This window comes from Gymnoscopelus braueri, assembly GCF_963280865.1.
Source record: "Gymnoscopelus braueri genome assembly, chromosome: 20".
Classification (NCBI taxonomy): domain Eukaryota; kingdom Metazoa; phylum Chordata; class Actinopteri; order Myctophiformes; family Myctophidae; genus Gymnoscopelus; species Gymnoscopelus braueri.
In genome coordinates, this window is record NC_137622.1 from 37,993,337 (window position 1) to 38,013,205 (window position 19,869).

At 40.0% G+C, this 19,869-nt stretch overlaps 2 protein-coding genes across 2 annotated transcripts in view; one reads left to right on the forward strand and one right to left on the reverse strand.

The window, feature by feature from the left end:
* The window catches only part of il1rapl2 (interleukin 1 receptor accessory protein-like 2), a gene marked incomplete at both ends in the record, with an annotated part of 446,015 nt that overhangs the window by 282,374 nt on the left and 143,772 nt on the right, over nucleotides 1-19,869 (reverse strand).
* On the forward strand, nucleotides 8,785-19,843 carry LOC308076365 (uncharacterized protein; the record flags this gene model as incomplete). The annotated part of the gene is made up of 8 exons (XM_080416599.1): nucleotides 8,785-9,167; nucleotides 10,139-10,246; nucleotides 12,343-12,477; nucleotides 12,590-12,738; nucleotides 13,027-13,130; nucleotides 13,235-13,338; nucleotides 18,580-18,714; nucleotides 19,788-19,843. Exons 1-8 carry the CDS (start codon nucleotides 8,864-8,866, stop codon nucleotides 19,841-19,843), a joined length of 1,095 nt encoding a protein of 364 aa, XP_080272725.1. The 5' UTR covers nucleotides 8,785-8,863.

Sequence of the window (19,869 nt, forward strand, 5' to 3'; positions counted from 1 at the left end):
TTATGGTTTGCGAGCAGAGGTGGATGAAGTACTCGACCCCAGTACTTGAGTAAGAGTACAGATACTCCTTGGTCAAATTTACTCCACTATAAGTAAAAGTAGCTCAGTCAAAATGTTACTCAAGTAAGAGTAAAAAAGTCATTGCTTTTAAATATACTTAATTATTCCAAAGTACATGCTTTGAAAAATACTTGAAGTCCAAGTAAAAGTAGAAGTACATTTCTTAATTTTTAGATCAATGAATCGCTGTAATGTTTTCACAATTAATGTATAGGACCTTGTAACTCTTGTTTCAGAGATGTCCTGTAACTAAGCACTGAAAGCAGCACTGCATGCACTGATGTGCTTGTAGAACCACTACGTTATACAAAGCCTGCAGAAACACCTATACAAACATAGAAATGACTGACCAGAACTAAATACTTTTACTCCTATACACCAGGGGTTTTCAACCAGTGGTCCTTGAGGGGGTTCCAGGTGGTCCCCAGCTAAATGATGGAGAGTTGGTAACCTGAGGGACCCTTATAGATCTTTAACTCTTGAGAGCGTTTTATTTTATTTTAGCTCTCAAGAGTTAAAATATTGTTAAACATCTGCATTACTTAATATACAAGTCTACACAATTAGAGAATGTAGATTTGTTTTTATTTTGATCAACGTGTGCCTGTTATCTCTCCTACCAACATCAATACAGCATGGATGGAATTGTGGACAAAATCTCATCCAACTACAACAAAATATTCTAGGTTTTGAGTGTCTAAATCTCATCAAACGGTGGTCCGTGGCTCAAATGCCAAATAAATAATGGACCTTGATATAAAAAGGGTTGAAAACCATTGCTATACACCCATACAAGATGTAACAAAGAGGCGAGCGGAGGGGGAAGACAGAAACACGGCCAGTGTGAGAGCAGAAGTTAGGCCAATTGCATTTTAGGGAAGACAAGAAAACAGCCAACCTAATGGCCAAACCGCACCAAGGCAATTAGTCGCAACTCCTTGCAACAGAACCGTTTTAAGGTCAACCGCACCGATGCAGCTCCTTGCAACTGCCATTGGGGGTAATGGTTGCAAGACAAGTACTTGCAAGTAGTTCCATGTTGCAAGGAGTTGCATGGCGAATCATTGGTGTGGATGTGGAGTGGGCTTAAAAGTACTCAGTACTTTACAGCCTTCCTAGAAATGTACTCGAGTAAAAGTAAGATATTTTGCTTGGAAATGTACTCAAGAGTATTAAGTATCAAAAAACATCTAATACTCAAGTAAAGTACAGAACCTCAGAATCTGTACTCAAATACAGTACTCAAGTACATTTACTCCGTTACTGTCCACCACTGTTTGCGAGTAAGTATCCCCTTTTTATTCCTACATAAAAAAAATATAATAATAATAATAAACTTTATTTGTATAGCACCTTTCATGACATGAAATGAAGCTCAAAGTGCTTTACAGAGCAATAATACAATTACAGTATATATAAATATATTATTTCAAAAGATTTAAACAAAAAAGTCTCAACTTTTCATAATTAAAAACAATTCCAACAGTTTTTCCAAAGTATTTCATAAATAACATTAACAAAACTAATAAGTTTAAAGCAGCACTATGTAACTTTTTTAACAACTATATACAGTAGCATGTATAGGGGGGGACTGCAAGGGGCTTTACCGTATTAATATGTATAGGGGAGACAATGAGTTTCATCCTGGCATTTGCCAAGGCACACTAAGGCACACTAAGGCAGAACTGCCAGTCAATGCGAAGACTGGCCAATCACAGTGCTTCCTCGACGGAGATGCTTGCAGAGACTGCAGAGAATGAAGTCAAAGCTGTTGGCTGCCATGTTAATTGTGTCCAAAGTGGCCCCCAAACTGCATAGTGCTGCTTTAAGAAGTAGTGAAAATAGGCAATGTACAAGCTCACAACACGGCGTGAAGCAACGCGTTGTGAGCTTGTAGATCTGCTATTTTCACTAATTTGGGTCTCGGGCAAACGTCTAATTTCTCTATTCAGTCTTGAGCTAAAATGGTTGAGAACCATGCACTGCTCTATAGACTATTCTTGAGATTCCACCAGACACGGTTCAGATGCATCCAAAAAAAGGCGGAGAGTGTGCATTCTCTTCTAAAAATACACAGCCTGGTCTATTTCTTTCCACATTCCGGCTCATGGAAAGAAAGGACCCATCCTGATTTGTCCATGCATGCCCAGTAATTAGACACGTCCTGTTTGTGCCACTGATGCGCGTGCGTTCGTGCACAGGCGCGCGCGCACACACACACACACACACACACACACACACACACACACACACACACACACACACACACACACACACACACACACACACACACACACACACACACACACACACACACACACACACACACACACACACCATGTTATTGCCATATTCTCTGCCTTAGTATCCCTATACTCAGTACTGCAGTTGGAACATTAAATTCGGTGGCCATCGACACAATCCATCAGATTACCACAAATATCTAATCAGATTAAATCAGTGCAGTGATGATGGGGTCTATAAGATTACAAGTGATGATGATATTCTCCTTAAAAGGTAATGATTATGTGCCTTTATCTCTCTCTAATCTCTCTCTCTCTGCTCACGCACGCACGCACGCACGCACGCACGCACGCACGCACGCACGCACGCACGCACGCACGCACGCACGCACGCACGCACGCACGCAGTGTCAGCACTTGAGGTTTGACCGGGTCATTTCTGTGTCTCCCAGTCAAACTTCTACCCCGGATTTGAACCTGGTTACCTGCAAGAGCTGAATTATTTACCATTGAGCTAATAGAGCCTGACTGCTTTCTCTACTTAAAAAGTGAAAATGTTAGATCTATACAAGCTCACAATTGCGACGCATTGTGAGCTTGTAGATCAGCTATTTTCACTACTCTTTTGTGCGACACTCTTGTATGATGAAGTAGGGCAGTGGTTCTCAACCAGTGGTGGGGGGGACCACCAGTGGTCCTTGAGGGGGTTCCAGGGGGTTCCAGGGGGTCCCCAGCCAAATTAATAGTTAGGAACCAAATTGACCCTTACGTGTCTGTAACTCTGAGAGTGTAAAAATGGAACCAAATGGACCCGTTAGGGTCCATTCAAAATGGTCGAGTCCCTGGCATATCTTTTCAAATGGGGGTCCGTGCACTAATATGTGTCAATTTGGGGGTCCTTGAAACGAAAAAGGTTGAAAACCACTGAAGTAGGGCATCCATTTATGGAAAAAAAAACATACACATTTGAAACAGATATACAAGGTTTCTGCCCGACAGCAGCGACAAGCATTACATGCGTTTGTATGCAGTTGTATGCATTACACATGCGGTACATGTGCAGCAGAATCACACGGCGTTAAACGCAACAGCTTGAAGCTCCTCTGGGTTCTTGGCACGGCACTTCCACTCCGGTGCCAAAACCCTGCCTCTCTCTCCCACCGCTATAGTGTCTCGTGTCTGTCTATCTCCCTCTCAGAAGTTCACAGCTTGACTCCGACTTTCTGCCTCATTTCACCAGTCAGCGTGGAGAGAAAACCCCTCTTTTTCTACTTGATCATCGTGGAGTTCAGAAAGCCTCCCAAGCAGAAGCAAAGGAGCTGCTTCTGTTTTTTTTTAGGTCGCAAGACTGCCTTTATACATAACTTAACTGGACAGCCGAGAGAGAGAGAGTGAGAGAGAGAGAGAGAGAGAGAGAGAGAGAGAGAGAGAGAGAGAGAGAGAGAGAGGAGAGAGAAAGAGAGAGAGAGAGAGAGAGAGAGAGAGAAGAGAGAGAGAATGAGAGAGAGAGAGAGAGAGAGAGAGAGAGAAGAGAACCAGTGGTAAAAGTACAAAAGTGTATCAAAATGTACTTAAAGTACCAAAAGTAAAAGTACTAAATGTTTGAAAATAGCAGATTTTGTCGCGATGTGCGTCGCATCACGACACATTGTGAGCTTGTAGATCGGCTATTTTCATATAGCCTAGGGTATAAATTATAGGGCTAAAGCGGTTAATGTATATTTTATAATGTGATCATTTATACATGCAGAGAAACTACTAACTAAAAATTTCAAATAATTGTAGTGAATATTTGCCTCGGAGATGTAGTGAGTAGAAGTAAAAGTATAGACAATTGGAAATACTCCAGTAAAGTAAAAGTACCTCAAAATTGTACTTAAGTACAGTACTTGAGTAAATGTACTTAGTTACTTTACACCACTGATAAAGGGACACGTCTTTTTAGTTTCCAAATAAGGGACGAGTCCTCATTTCAAGGGACGGATGGCAACCCTGAGGGAGGGAGAGAGAAAGAGAGAGAGAGAGAGAGAGAGAGAGAGAGAGAGAGAGAGAGAGAGAGAGAGAGAGAGAGAGAGAGATACCAAGCAGACTGGAAGAGTACAGGGAAAGGTACAAAAGAAAGGAAAAAAAGGGGGTTTGCAAATTAGGTATGGACGGTGTCCCAAAGTGGCCAATTTACTCCTGGTCTTTGCACTTTAGCGGACGGACACCGTTCACCCAAAAACTTCCGTCTCTCTGAAGGGCAGTAAGTAGGTTAGTGATTGTGAAATGAATATAGTTAAGGTCGGAAGACAAAGAAAGAGAGAGAGGGAGGGGAGAACCTGTCATAATGGAGAAAAGAGGAAGAAAGAGTAAAGAGGGACAAAGGGGCACAGTATGGTAAAAAAAATACTCGGTCTTAATTTGACTCTGAGACTGCGCCAATGGAACCAAATGGACCCTTACGGGTCCATTTGGTTCCATTTGCGCAGTCTCAGAGTGGGAGAGAGACATTACAGAGGGACAGCGAAGCAAGGGGAGAGAGAGAGAGAGAGTGAGAGAGAGAGAGAGAGGGGGGGGGTATGTGGAGGGAAGTGTCTTAGTCAAAATGCTTTGTAGTTTTAATCTCATTAAAGCTTCAAAGAGTTTCAGCCATTAGCTTGAAATTTGAAGACCGTGTTAAATAAATATGTGAGCACATCCGATGGGAATGCACACACACACACACACACACACACACACATGCATGCACGCACTCACACATGCACACACACACACACACACGCGCGCACGCGCAGTCACATTAGACTGTATTGCGCAGCTCTCTCTCCCTCCCCTGGTCACCCCTGTATCCACCGGCACTTCATAATAATTTATGTAATTTCATCTTCAAATTACAATCTCTCAACATTTTATTGCCAGATTCCGCCGCCTTAGTATTCCTATATACTCAGTATACTGCAATTGGATTACATTTGGTTTTGTCGCCGTATAGACATAATCCATCAGATTACCACAAAAAATGTGATGTGATTAAATCCAATGTAGCGATAGCGTCTGTAAGATTACATTTAATGTGATTAAGTCCATGTAGTGATGAGAAGTGATTACAGTTAGACTTCCTGTTAAAGGGTAATGGAGATTCGATTATGAGCATTTACTAGTGATCTCTCTCTCTCTCTCGCACGCAAGCCCGCACGCACGCATGCACACGCACACACACGCACACACGCACACACACAGTTAAAGCCAGCTGCATTTTATTCTGTATTATTTGCGTATTATTTTGTATTTAGATTAATTACATTATTTCCTACTTCTTTGGTACTGCTTGTACACACACACACTATAGTCCTGTTCTCCCCGGGGTCAGGCATGTGTTTGGGTGGAGCTGTGTGATGCTATGAAATAGTGTCGCTGTCGGGGCGGAAACGTTGCATGTCCAAAACAGTTCCTTTTTTATTATTAATTAACACAAAACGTTAAAAGAGTTGTGAAAAAAGCTTTGCGTCGCGATGTGAGCTTGTAGATCGGCTATTTTCACTGCTTTTGGTGCGACACTCTTGTCTGATGAAGTATAGGGAATAAAAAACATACACATTTGAAACATGGAGATATGAGGTTTCCTCCCAACACCGACAATATGATACTGTATGCGCGGACGTTTCAAAAACAAAAGGCTTATTACTGTGAATGCTCAGAGTCCTTTGAGCTGCGGGAAACATATTAATGAACACCATGCATAGCCTGGCTTTAACGCATTAAGACCGGGAAAGCATCTCTGTGTCATTTTTAGATTTCTTTGGGCTATTCAAAAATAGCAGATCTACAAGCTCGTAGCGCGGCACTCGAGCTTTTAGATCTGCTATTTTTGGAAAATCGTGAAAATGTGTGCAAATCTTTGAATACATATATATTATTTTAAAGTGAACATTTTTAACTCAAATCTTTGTTTTTTGGGGGTTCCTTGACATGAACCACTGATTATAGCAACTTAAGTTTAAACAAATAGGATTTAGAAGACATTTGTAGGGAATCCCTCAGAAGCAAAGATTTGAGTTACAAATGTTTTTTGAAAATAGCAGATCTACAAGCTCATAGCGCGGCACTCGGTGCCGCGCTATGAGCTTGTATATCTGCTATTTTTCAATAGCCCAAATAAATCTTAAAATGACACAGATGCGTTCCCGATCTGAATGGGTTAAGATAACTGGAGCCCAGATGAACCTGTTTACTGGAGCTCCACTGGGACTTCATCAACATGTTGCCGTCAACAAAGACTTCCACCATCTCACAGCCGGGGGGCGTACTGCACTGATCTAATGAACGGGTTGACTGGCCTACTTATGGGGTTACAGTTTGGTCAACTAATATCATTATAAAGTGTTATATAATATAGGTTGCTATAATATTAGGCTGTGTATGTAATTATTATTACACATTTATATTATATTAGAATATTGTCTCTGTCGGGTGGAAATCTCATATGTCCAAAACTTTTACTTTTCAGGATTCTAATTCAAAAGTAGCAGCTTGTAGATCTGCTACTTTTGATGCTTTTGTGTGACGCTGTAGTATGATCAAGTAGGGCGTTAATTTACGAAAAAAACTAAAAGTTAGAATATGGAGATAAGAGGTTTTTGCTCGACAGTAACGATATATTATGCTGTATTATATTATATACAGTAATATATAATATGAAAAGGCCTACATTTTTATTATTTTGTATAGTAATACAGCATACAAACCATGCAGCTCAAAGTGTTTTACATTAAAGAGTTATTAAAAGAAGAAACACATTAAAATAAATCATACTGAAGAAGAACAAACAAGAAAGATAAAAACTACAAAGCTTTGTAAGGAAAGAAGAAACAGACAAACCGAAAGCAGAGCCACAGCTAAAACTCTTAAAGCACATAATCAATAAGAGCGTTGAATGGAAAATGAAATCATGAAAACAAAACACCTTAAAATTGGGGGGAAATAGTGCTATTGAAAAGCTCAGCAAAAAAGTGAGAGTTTCAGGCATTGTTTGACATGGCATCTCATTGCAGGCAGAAGTTTTCTAAACGAGAAATGACAGTCATATTGTACCAGATTGTGGCAAGCTAGTAACCCTTGGAAAGTACTGTTATGACTCTTGCATCTTAAGAAACATTAAAAAAAAAAAGCCTGAGAGGACGTTGGGGTGAACGTGTTGCGCTGACTCATTCAGTCACTCAGTCAGTCAGTGATGATGCATCAAATTCTGTATCCGGAGCTCTTACGCCCGTTCAGAGTATGGGAAGGCCATTCGGACTCGCCATTGGCTTAGAACAACCAATGAGGAGAAAGTGTTGAAAATGCGTTGTGAGCTTAGACTCCCTATTTTCATGCGGCAACATTACAATGAAGAATAAAATAGGGCTCAAGTGATTAAAGTTATACAAAAAAATGTCATTCCATGCTTCATTAATTGTTTAAATACATATAAAAAGAAATATGGATATTAAATCACAATGCATGGCAACGCGTTATGAGCTTGTACATCTGCTATTTGCTATTTAAAAATTCTAATTTTGAAAGTGAAAGAGGGTAAGTGTGTCTGTGAGTTTTATAAATATTAAACCAATGAACCCCCCCCTCTTGGGGGGGTCCAAGAGTGTTAATACAGCATCACAATAACCCCTTTATCCATATTTTATACATTTGCCATTCAAAAATAGCATATATACAAGCTCACAGCGTGTCATTTGGTGCCGTGCTGCGAGCTTGTACATCTGCTATTCACCCAACTTTCACTTCCTCTCTGTGGTTGGTGAGTGTTAGACAGAAACGGAACAAATACAGGATGTGGTCTCTGGTCTCTGGTCTGTGTCTCATGCTGCACTTCTGCACACTGTGTGAGTTTATTAGTGCTAGAGTAAACAATCAGACATTCATTATGAAGTTATAACACCCAAATCCTTGTTAACTTTTATAGCAATATAGTAATTATAATAAAACATTCTTGCACACGGTCAAGGTCATTTATTATTGAATAGGTACAACATACTGTTTGGATTACGCATTATGTTTATTTACTTTTTCTTTGGAGAGTTTGAAGAAATCAAACCAATACATCCACAATCCTTCTGCAACAATTTACGATTACATGTTACAGTCAGACCTTTGTCTATGTTTGAGGACCAAGGGTGGTTGGGCAGGGGTGAGGGGTTTGGGATTGGTTGTGTTTGCTACCACAGTATACAGTATATTATATTATACACAGTCAAACGTACGCGCGCGCGTGTGTGTGTGTGTGTGTGTGTGTGTGTGTGTGTGTGCGTGTGCGTGTGCGTGTGCGTGTGTGTGTGGTGGGCATGCGTGCAAGCATTTGTGTATGTGTATGTATGTCTGAGCAGTCGTTTGAGGATTCCGGTATTGTACTTCCTTATTGCTCAAGTATTCTGTCAACCAGCCACAGACAGACACGATCGTATTTTGCTAAACCGGTATATTTATAGTTATCTAATCAAGTAACGTGTTATTTTGACTTATAATCATTAGTCATTTCAGGAGATAAATATATAGGAAATAGTGGTTACTCTCATCCTTGTAAGATGTCTGAACCTATTTATGACAATCCGGACTTGAAGGTGAGAGAGAGCGATGGAGACAGCGGGCAGACATGGGGCAGTGAGGACGGTGGACAGTTGGGGGACAGGGGAGACAAGGAGGAGAGACTGGTGGACATCTACGAGAGCGTGGACAGGGGACAGACGGAAGAGAGTCTGGTGGAGAGTGAGGGCATGGGAGAGAAAGAGGAGAGAGTGGTGGACATCTACGAGAGCGTGGACCGTTTTGGTATCCTCCCTGGACCAGAGGAGGACATGAGGGACAACGCAGCAGGAAGACAGACTCGGGGTGAGTTTGACAAAGTTGTTCACTTGAACCCTAGCGTTCCTATTATGAGGCCAACATACAGTGAAAATAGCTGATGTACAAGCTTGCAATGCGATAGATTTAGAACTTTTCGGCCGTCAAAATGTGTCAATATACTGTACAAGCTCGCTCACTGCGAGGATTTGGTGTATAGGGAAAAACAAGAGGGCCTTGTATGGCCCCTGCTTGGACTGTGGGTTTCTCCGGTCAACAAAGCATATAGGGTTTAATTAATTGTTGTACAGGTCATTTCTTAGGTTGCAAAGTGGAAACAGAATATATTGTACAAAACACAGCAATGCGAGAGTGTGGTCTAGCAAACAACAACTCAGGAATCCAGAATCGCTGTCCTCCACACTCTCCTATCTAACACCAGGGTCTTGAGCTCTACATTGTTGTCAGTTAAAGGGGTAGTTCACCCCCAAAATAACTTTTTTTCTATGGATTACTCACCCCATGGAGCCTTGAATTCATGGATATTTTTTAGTTTTTGTCGCATTCCTTCCTTTATTATTTGATTATAATAAATTTAGCCCCATTGATTCCGGTAGGAGACACAAATGCATTTGTGTCTCCTACCGGAATCAATGGGGACAAATTTATTATAATCAAATTATTGGCTTAGGAATGTGACAAAAACAAAAAAATATCTATGAATTCAAGGCTCCAGGTGGTGAGGAATACATAGAAAAAAAGTTATTTTGGGGGTGAACTACCCCTTTAAGCTGTCGCGCCGCAGTGCAAAACACAGCAGGAAAAGATTATTCAATTCAGATTTTCTGCACTACAAACACGTGTATAATGGAAAGGAAAGAAATTATCTTTCCTTTGACATGTAAAAGTGTTTGCAGAAAGAATGTTCAAAGCACTTTCTTCCTTGTGGGTGTATCTAGTGGTGCTTTTAGACTTTATTTAGTTTTTGTTTCCCTCAGTGGCTGTACTTTGTGTTACAGGACAGCGCTCTATGACAATGAGAAGGCCTCTCATTGAGAAGGTTGCTGTGTGTCTGGGGATGCTGTGTTTTATACTACTGGTCGTAATCATAGTCCAGGCTGTGCAAAGTGAGTATTCAGTGTCACAAAATAACTGCACCACATCACTGTGACCACCTGTCACTGTTGCCTGACATGTTCTAGCTGTAGCATTAAAGGAGAATTCCGGACTAGCCTTTTCTTTATTGTCTCCGCTAGGCCGAAAGGCATGGTGAGAGAGTATGTTTTACCCCCTGTCCGTTCGTTCGTCCGTGTGTGTGTGTGTGTGTGTGTGTGTGTGTGTGTGTGTGTGTGTGTGTGTGTGTGTGTGTGTGTGTGTGTGTGTGTGTGTGTGTGTGTGTGTGTGTCCTGTCCGTCCGTTAGCAGCTAATCTCCGGCACCGTTGGCCCGGTCGCTGCGATACTGTAAACACACACTCCCTGGATGCCAATTCAGAACCTCTAAGCCAAATCTTTCACATGATCCTGTTATAGCGCCACCAGGAGGCCGATTTGTGCAAAACCCATTTTTTTACATTACTCCTACAGATTTTATCCAAACGTCATGCAAATCGGTACACAGTATCTCTATAGTCATGTGATCAACACGGATCTGTCCGATTTCCCATATTCCATCCTGATTGGCTAAGGTTGGCTTCCAAAGTTTGCAGGATTGGTCCGTTTTGAACAAAATGCCTCAAACTATGCACGCAGCTTGCAATCTCCATGAAATTTCACACGCACATTTCCACTAGGCCGAGGAAGAAATGCCACCCATTTCACATTGGCCTGTTATAGCGCCACCAGCAGGTCTAATTTAGCAAAACACATTTTTGGAACAAAATGCCTCAAATCATGAATGCAGTGTCTGATTGCCGTGAAAGGCCTAAGAATAAATGGCACCTTTTCACATTGGCCTATTATAGCGCCACCAGGAGGCCACAATAACGTACCTGTCCTGGCGGAGGCCTGTGCTATGAGGAGCACTTTTTCTAGTCTTTATATTATGTTAACATACCTTAGGACGAGTGGTACAGTAGAACATTTTCATAACTCCATCCCGAGTCCACCGCAGATAAAAACCAGAGCGGACGGTCCGTGCGCTAGATTGCATATTTTCATCGATCAAATATTTAAATAAACCTCACCACAGTGTTTTTGTCCCAAATGGGTCGCCGTAGTGTTTACAAGCGGCTTGGATGAAATTACGGGTGAGATCTCATCTTGCGAGACTTCCGGAGGGGCCCATCGAACACAAACACTGTGGAGAGTTTTCGGTCGTTATGAAGGTCAGACAACTCCTTTTTTTTTTTTTTTATAAAAAAATAAGCCCGGACCGTCCACTCAGGTTTTTAGCTGCGGTGGACTCCGGATGGAGTTATGAAAATACCACTCGTCCTAGGATATGATATCATATAAAAGTAAAGCAAAGGCTAGTCCAGAATTCTCCTTTAACCCACACCTGTATACTATAGGATGTATCTTTTTAATTCAATTCTTATTCTTTCTACTATAGTGCCTTGTTGTGTGTTTTATTGCCTGTTTCTGCAAAACATAGTATGATGTAAAAGTGTAAACATGTAAAAAAGATAACAGTTTTCTTCACCTTAACCCATTCAATCCGGGAACGCATCTGTGTCATTTTAAGATTTCTTTGGCTATTCAAAAATAGCAGATCTACAAGCTCATAGCTCTATGAACTTGTAGATCTGCTATTTTTTTGAAAAATCGTGAAAATGTATATATATAAATATATATATATATATATATACATTTGAACTCAATTCTTTGCTTACACATCATTTTGGGGGTCCTTGACATGATTTTTTTTGAGAACCACTGATATTATAGCAACATAAGTTTCAAAAAAAGAAAAACTGTTTGGATTTAGAAGACATTTGTAGAATCCCCAGAAGCAAAGATTTGAGTTAAAAATGTTAGATATATTCAAAGATTTTGCACAAAATGTATGCTCACGATTTTTCAGAAAAAAATGCAGATCAACAAGCTTAAGTGCCACGCTACAAGCTTGTAGATCTGCTATTTTTGAATAGCCAAATAAATCTAAAAAAATGACACACAGATGCGTTCCCAGTCTTAATGGGTTAAAGCAAATTTTCCACACAGATGCTTGATCTCATCATGGAGGTAGCAACAACAATGTTTATCATCACCTTTTTTTTCCAGATCGTTCAGCAGATAATTCTGCCTATAACCAGTTACGGGACAACCTGACCCTGACCCTGACAAGATATGTCAACCTGACCCTGGAGAGAGATAACTTGGAAAGTAAAGTAAACCAGCTTAAGAATTTGACAGCAGGTGAGAACCTTGTTGAAGGAATATTAATTAGTGTAGAAAAAGTAAATAATTAATAATTATCAATTATCGATGCATTGGAAATCTATCAGTACATCTTCTGTTTGATGTTTAGTCAAGTCGTGTCCCAGTGGATGGCAGAAGTTTGGATGCAGCTGTTATTACAACTCTGATGACGACCTCAAATCTTGGAATGAAAGTAGAGAAGAATGTCTCAAGACACCAGGAGCAGATCTTGTGATCATTAACAATGAGGAAGAACAGGTTAGTTAGTGTGTGTGTGTGTGTGTGTGTGTGTGTGTGTGTGTGTGTGTGTGTGTGTGTGTGTGTGTGTGTGTGTGTGTGTGTGTGTGCGTGCGTGCGTGCGTGCGTGCGTGCGTGCGTGCGTGCGTGCGTGCGTGCGTGCGTGCGTGCGTGCGTGCGTGCGTGCGTGCGTGCGTGCGTGCGTGCATCATCCATTTAGATGCATGTGATGTACTGTAATTCCATTTTACAATTAGCTGATTGTATTAATTCAAATGAATCATGGTTCAATCATGTACAAATGATCAGGACTTCATCAGCGGATTGAACCAAAAGCATCAAGCATCTTGGATTGGTCTGAGCAAGACTAAAGGAAATTGGACTTGGGTGGATGGAACACCACTGACAACACGGTGAGATATTTTATGAGTTTTTCTATTGTAATTCTATCAAAGTATCTGAATGTGAGTGAATGAGTAGATGTGGTTACTAATGCATTGTGTTGTTTACTCTGCAGCTACGGGGGAAGTGGACAACCTGATGAAGACGGGAACTGTACAGAAAACGACAACATAAAAGGCACATGGATCGATACAGATTGTGATCTGAGTGCCTTGATCTGTGAGAAGTGATGCTTCTTTTCTGTTCATAAAACTGCAGCTAACTGCAACTAGTAATTAGTTGCAGAAATGGGGACAAACTCAAAGATGTTACTGTACATAAGTTAATACGGTTGTACCCAGGGCAGGCATTTCACAGAGGCCATGACCACTGTTGCCCTTCAATTTGGCCTTTTGCCCCTCAAAAACCTTTATGATGCCCCGCCCACACTGCCCCAACTGATTGTACCAAATGTTCTCCTTTACCTCTTTCCTGTCAATGTTTTTTAGACACCAGTGTCATTTGAATTCTTACCTATACCCATCTTCAAATGAGTCCAGTGACTCCAATTAGTCCTGGGCTGAGCATGTGAGAACTTTTTACTCTACAAACACGGATCATTTGTAAATACATCCATTTAACAAATATTTAATTGAATTACATTTTTCATTTTTGCCAATTTAAAATCATTGTTTTGTTTGATGGCCATCCTGCCCTGGCATTTGGCTTTTGTGCCCTCACAAAACATACAACAGCAAAAGCCAAGTGGGCCTTGCCCCTAAAATTATGAAATTCTAGGACTGGTTGTACCCTTAGACATACAGTCCAAGATAGCTATAATCATACTGTAGATAAGCTTCCTATTTCCATTTTCATTTCTGAATTGAACTGCCATAACCAACACATCTTCATAGTGTCATCCATGGATGACAAAAGTGTCATCCATGGACTCCATGGATTGATTACTTCCTCTTCTGTGTTTGACTCAGAAGCACATTGTTGCTATGACTGTAATGACTGTTCTATACATTTATTTATAGGTTTGTACCAATAATCACATTATAAATCATCAACTGTTACTGCTATAGCATGGACAGTGTTGCTCCTTTTGCATTAGGGATGCATGTAAGGTTTGCAGCATCAATGTGTTTGTGACTCAGTGTGTTTATGAACTAGTCAGTGAAAATTAAAACGTTACTTCACAAAAGCATTATTCTTGGAGTTTGGATGGAAATGTACTATACGTACACAATAATAATTATGAAATTATAAAACCGCAGCTCATATGTACTTTATTGTCTCCGCCAGGTCGAAAGGCATGGCGAGAGAGTATGTTTTACCCTCCGTCCGTCCGTCCGTCCGTCCGTCCGTCCGTCCGTCCGTCCGTCCGTGTGTGTCCTGTCCGTGTGTTACCAGCTAATCTCCGGCACCGTTGGCCTGCTCGCTGCGAAACTGTGCACACACACTCCCTCGATGCCAATTCAGAACCTCTGCCCCAAATTGTTCACATGGGCCTATTATAGCGCCACCAGGAGGCCAATTTGTGCAAAACACATTTTTTTACATTACTCCTACAGATTTTATCCAAACGTCACGCAAATTGGTACACAGTATCTCTATAGTCATGTGATCAACCCGGATTTGTCCGATTTCCCATATTCCATCCTGATTGGCTAAGGTTGGCTTCCAAAGTTTGCAGAATTGGTCCGTTTTGAACAAAATGCCTCAAATCATGAACGCAGCATGCAATTTCCGTGACATTTCACACGCACATTCCCACTAGACCAAGGAAGAAATGCCTCCCATTTCACATTGGCCTGTTATAGCGCCACCAGCAGGTCTAATTTATCAAAACAAATTTTTGGAACAAAATGCCTCAATCATGAATGCAGTGTCCGATTGCCGTGAAAGGCCTAAGGCACCCTTTTCACATTGGCCTATTATAGCGCCACCAGGAGGCCACAATAACATACCTAACCTGGCGGAGACCTGTGCTCCGAGGAGCACTTTTTCTAGTTAAATATAGATTGGAATAGAAGTTCCACTCCCTTTGCAGATCAATGGGCTCACAATGATATTTAGCCTACTGTATGGATATTTTTATCAAACGGTAACTGAAGTGACATACAGTATGTTCACTATTACAATACAATGTCCATCAAGGAATTTTTATGAAATACACATTTTATATTTAATGATACAAACAGCATTCTGTTTTTACTGCAGGAAATCTAACATGATAGGGCGTGGGAAACTGTGGTTTTAACACACAATGTCCTTGTTTAGAAACACGGTGTTACATACCACAAACTACCCATATACCCATGTTCAGAGAAGAGTTATGATAGTTTTGTATTTTTCATTGTTTTTTATTTTCATTTTGTTTTTGTTGTTTCTGTTCAATTCAGTTCATTTCCGGGTTAATTTCCAGAGGTTTTCTTTTTTTCATTTCAGTTTAGTTTTTATTGTTTGAAAATAATTGATAATAATAATCTGACTTTTTATTAGTTTAAGTATTAGCCTTATTTTTCTCCCATTCTTTATCAATATAATAATTATGATAAAACAACAACATACTGTACTGAGAATTTGAAGAACCCCAAATAAATAATAGAACCCAAATACTGACATGGTCCAATACATGTCAATACATTTAAGAAATCAAACAAGACATCCACATCTTAATGTTGCAGTCAGACCTTTATCTATTACATTTCTTAAAAAATAAAACTAGAAAAAATAGTGGTCTCTTTTGTTTGTGAAAGAACACAATGGTTGCAGGGGATGGGGGTTGGTCTATGGTACCGTACAGCACGCATTAGCATGCATTATGTGTGTCTGAGTCTGTGTTTGAGGATTTCCGTCTTGCATTTCCTTAATAGAGCCAACCAGCCACTGACAAGCAAGCATATTTTTGCTGAGCCAGTATACTCTATCTATAGTTATCTAGTAATCATATAATAAACAATTTTGACATAGCTAATCAATAAAGTAGAGGAATATAAAACATAGTTAGTGTTAGTCATCACTAGTTACTTTTCAAGCCTCTCATCCTGGTAAGATGTCTACGGATATTTGTTCCGAGCCAGACTTGAGACAGAGTGATGGAGACAGAGGACAGACAGGGGACACTGAGGACAGAGGACAGTTGGAGGAGAGTGGAGAGGAGGAGGAGAGAGTGGAGGGCATCTACCAGAACGTCCCTGGACCACCGGGGGACATGAGGGACAACACAGCAGGAAGACAGACTCGGGGTGAGATTGATAAAGTGGTTAAATATTGTAAAGGTTATTATGATGGAATATCCTCCCAATCACTCTAAGGGAAAGCCCCACCTTTAAAACACAACTAAAACCATGTTTAAAAATGTCCCAAACATGTGAACATCGATACACTTTAAATCTTAGATATTTGACTTTATAGTAGGTATATAGGTTTTTAGTTAGGCTTAAACTATGTATGGTATTCTTATTATTTTCTTTTTTTAGACAGTTACTGTGTTTTTTTATATGTGGCGACAGCATTATGTAAATTAGCTTCTAGCTACATCGGCATGTTTACATGAGATCATGGTCAGCTGATTGAATTCACATTCAACATATTTAATGTTCACTAATGTGCATTGTCCCTTCTAAATAAAGGCAGATTCTACAAATGCCTTCTAAATCAGTAGTTCTCAAACTTTTTCGTGTCAAGGACCCCCAACATGATATGTATTTGGCCACGGACATTCATCTGAAAATGTTTTGTGAAGAGAGGATTTGGGTAAAAAAAAAAAATTTTCAAGATTTTTCAAAAAAATCAGCAGATATACAAGCTCGCAGCGCGGCATGAAGTGACGCACTGTGAGCTTGTATATCTGGTATGTTTTAGAACCACTGTTCTAAACCACTGTTCTAAATCCTAAGAGTTTTCTTAAAAACACATGTTGCTATACATTATATAGCTCAAATCTAAAACATATTGTACTACAGTACATTACTCTGCTTAGTATATTAATTTATTTTTTTAATAATATGGAGAAATTGAAGACATCAAACAAGAAGAATAGAGCCTGCACCCTTACATGCTCCAATACATTTTAATGAAATGATTTCATCAGGTCAAACTGTTTGACCTGACGAAGAGCCCAGGCTTGAGACTTTGTCATTCAAATGTACAGTATAGGAGCATTTGAGTGTGCTGGTTCTATTCTTCTTCATGATCATTAACCTAGCACCCTATGCATATTCTATCAGCTTTTTAATAAATCAAACAATACAACCATCCTTTTCTTTTTCTTTTTTTTTGCAATTTACAATTATTTCTCACAATAATTCTTCCTTTGTCTTATTAAAAGTTAATTAAAAAAGAAAGCTACAACAGAAGTGGTATCTTTTTGTGTGTGAAAAAACAAGGATGTTTTCAGGGGCTGGTGGTTGGGAGTTGGTAGTCTCTGTGGTACCGTACGTGCACACATTTGCGTGCATATGTGTGTCTGAGTCTGTAGATTTCCGTCTTGCATTTCCTTATTGTGCCGACCACTTACACACATTGCTCAACCATTATACTCTTTGTTATCTAGTTTAGTAGAGTCCCTTATAAATAAACAAAATAAAGTAAAAGCAAAGTAAAGTATTTATCTTTTTCAAAGTGGAAAAGGTGTTTCGTACAAAAACAAGGCATTGTCTTTTTCATTCAGATTTGTTTTGCACCACAAACACGTGTCTATCTTTCAATATCATTCCTTTGATGTGTAAAAGTATTTTTAGAGAAAGAAAGAGAGAGACCGACCTTGCTCCTGTTGGGTGTAGTAGGTAGTGGGGCTTTTGTCTTTCTCAGACGTCACACACAAAGTATCTGTACTTTCTGTTTCAGGACAGCGCTCTAAAACACTGAGGACTGTCATAGTTGTTGCTGTGTGTCTGGGGGTGCTGTGTCTTATACTACTGGTTGTAATCGTACGCCTGGCCATGTACTGTGACTGTGAGTATTCAGTGTCAGGAAACTACAACATGCATTCTGTTGCCTGTTATATCTGCGGCAACTACAAAGATCACCACTGTATTAGCCCACAACTTGATGAGACTTATTTTTAACCACTTAAAGGAGTAGTTCACCCAAACAATGGCTTATTTTCTATCAATTCCACACCCCATGAAGCCTTGAATTATTTTGTTTTTTGTCAAATTCCTGAGCCAATAAGGGTCATCGGTCATGATATTATTGGCTCAGGAATTTGACAAAAACAAAGAAATCTCCATGAATTCAAGGCTTCATGGGGTGTGGAATTGATAGAAAATAAGTCATTTTTTGGGTGAACTACTCCAAGCCCTATATACAGTACTTAGGGTTAGGCCTTGGCTGGAGTCCCCCCAGGGGTCTATATCAGGTCCCCCTCCTTTTTTCCCCTCTAATATATTTGCAGAAAATAGCCAATATACAAGCTCACACATGAACAAGAGCAATAATGTTTATCATCACCTTTTTGGTCATTTGCAGATCATTCAGCCTACAACCAGTTAGTACAGAACCTGACCCTGGAAAAATACAACCTGACCCTGGAGAAAGACAGCCTAAGCCTGGAGAAAAACGAGTTGCAAAGTGAATTAAACCAGCTTAAAAGAGAGAGAGAAGGTGAGAGAGATTACAAACCATTTTGAAGGAATATTAATTGTACCAGTAAGAAAAAAAACACATATCATAGTTGTTTGAAAGAAAGAAAGAAAGAAAGAACGAACAAAATGGTGACAAAGTGGTCCTACTACATCACTCAATGACAACTAACTAGTCAAAAAGTCTCTGAGAACTTTGGATTAGAAATAAGATAAGAAATAAGAAAAACATATGGTTTAAAAATTTAGAACATTGAGGTTTTTCTAGGGTTTTTCTTCACAGTCAAATACTGCATATTTTGTGTTCTAGACCTAAAACCACTCATTCAAGATTTTCTTAGTCAGATTTTTTATTTTACTATTATAATAACAATAATAATGATAATAATAATAATTATTATGTTATTACTGCTACTACTACTAGTATGCGTTAGAACTGACTGAAAACTCCTGTTTGATATTAAGCCATTAAGCCATTAAGCCATGTCCCAGTGGATGGCAGAAGTTTGGATGCAGCTGTTACTACAAATCTACTGAACTTGAAAATTGGGAGGACAGTAGAGACGACTGTCTGAAGAGAGAAGCAGCCCTGGTGGTCATTGACAATGAAGTAGAACAGGTTAGTGTGTGTGTGTGTGTGTGTGTGTGTGTGTGTGTGTGTGTGTGTGTGTGTGTGTGTGTGTGTGTGTGTGTGTGTGTGTGTGTGTGTGTGTGTGTGTGTGTGTGTGGGTGGGTGGGTGGGTGGGTGTGTGTGTGTGTGTGTGTGTGTGTGTGTGTGCGTGCGTGCGCATCATCCATATAGATGCATGTGATGTACTGTAATTCCATGATTATAAAATAGCTGATTGTATCCAAGAAAAATAATCATTCAATGTAAAAATGATCAGGACTTCATCAGAGGACTGGACGATTGGCAATCAGAATCTTGGATTGGTTTGAGCAAGACTGAAGGAAATTGGTCTTGGGTGGACGGGACGCCACTGACAAAACGGTGAGATATATTATGAGTTTTACTATTGTAATACTATCAAAGTATCTGAATGTGAGTGAATGAGTGGAGGTGGTTAGTAATGCATTGTTTTGTTTACTCTGCAGCTACTGGGGCAGTGGACAACCTGATGAAGACGGGAACTGTGAACACCAGCACATAGAAGGCACATGGGACGATAGAGATTGT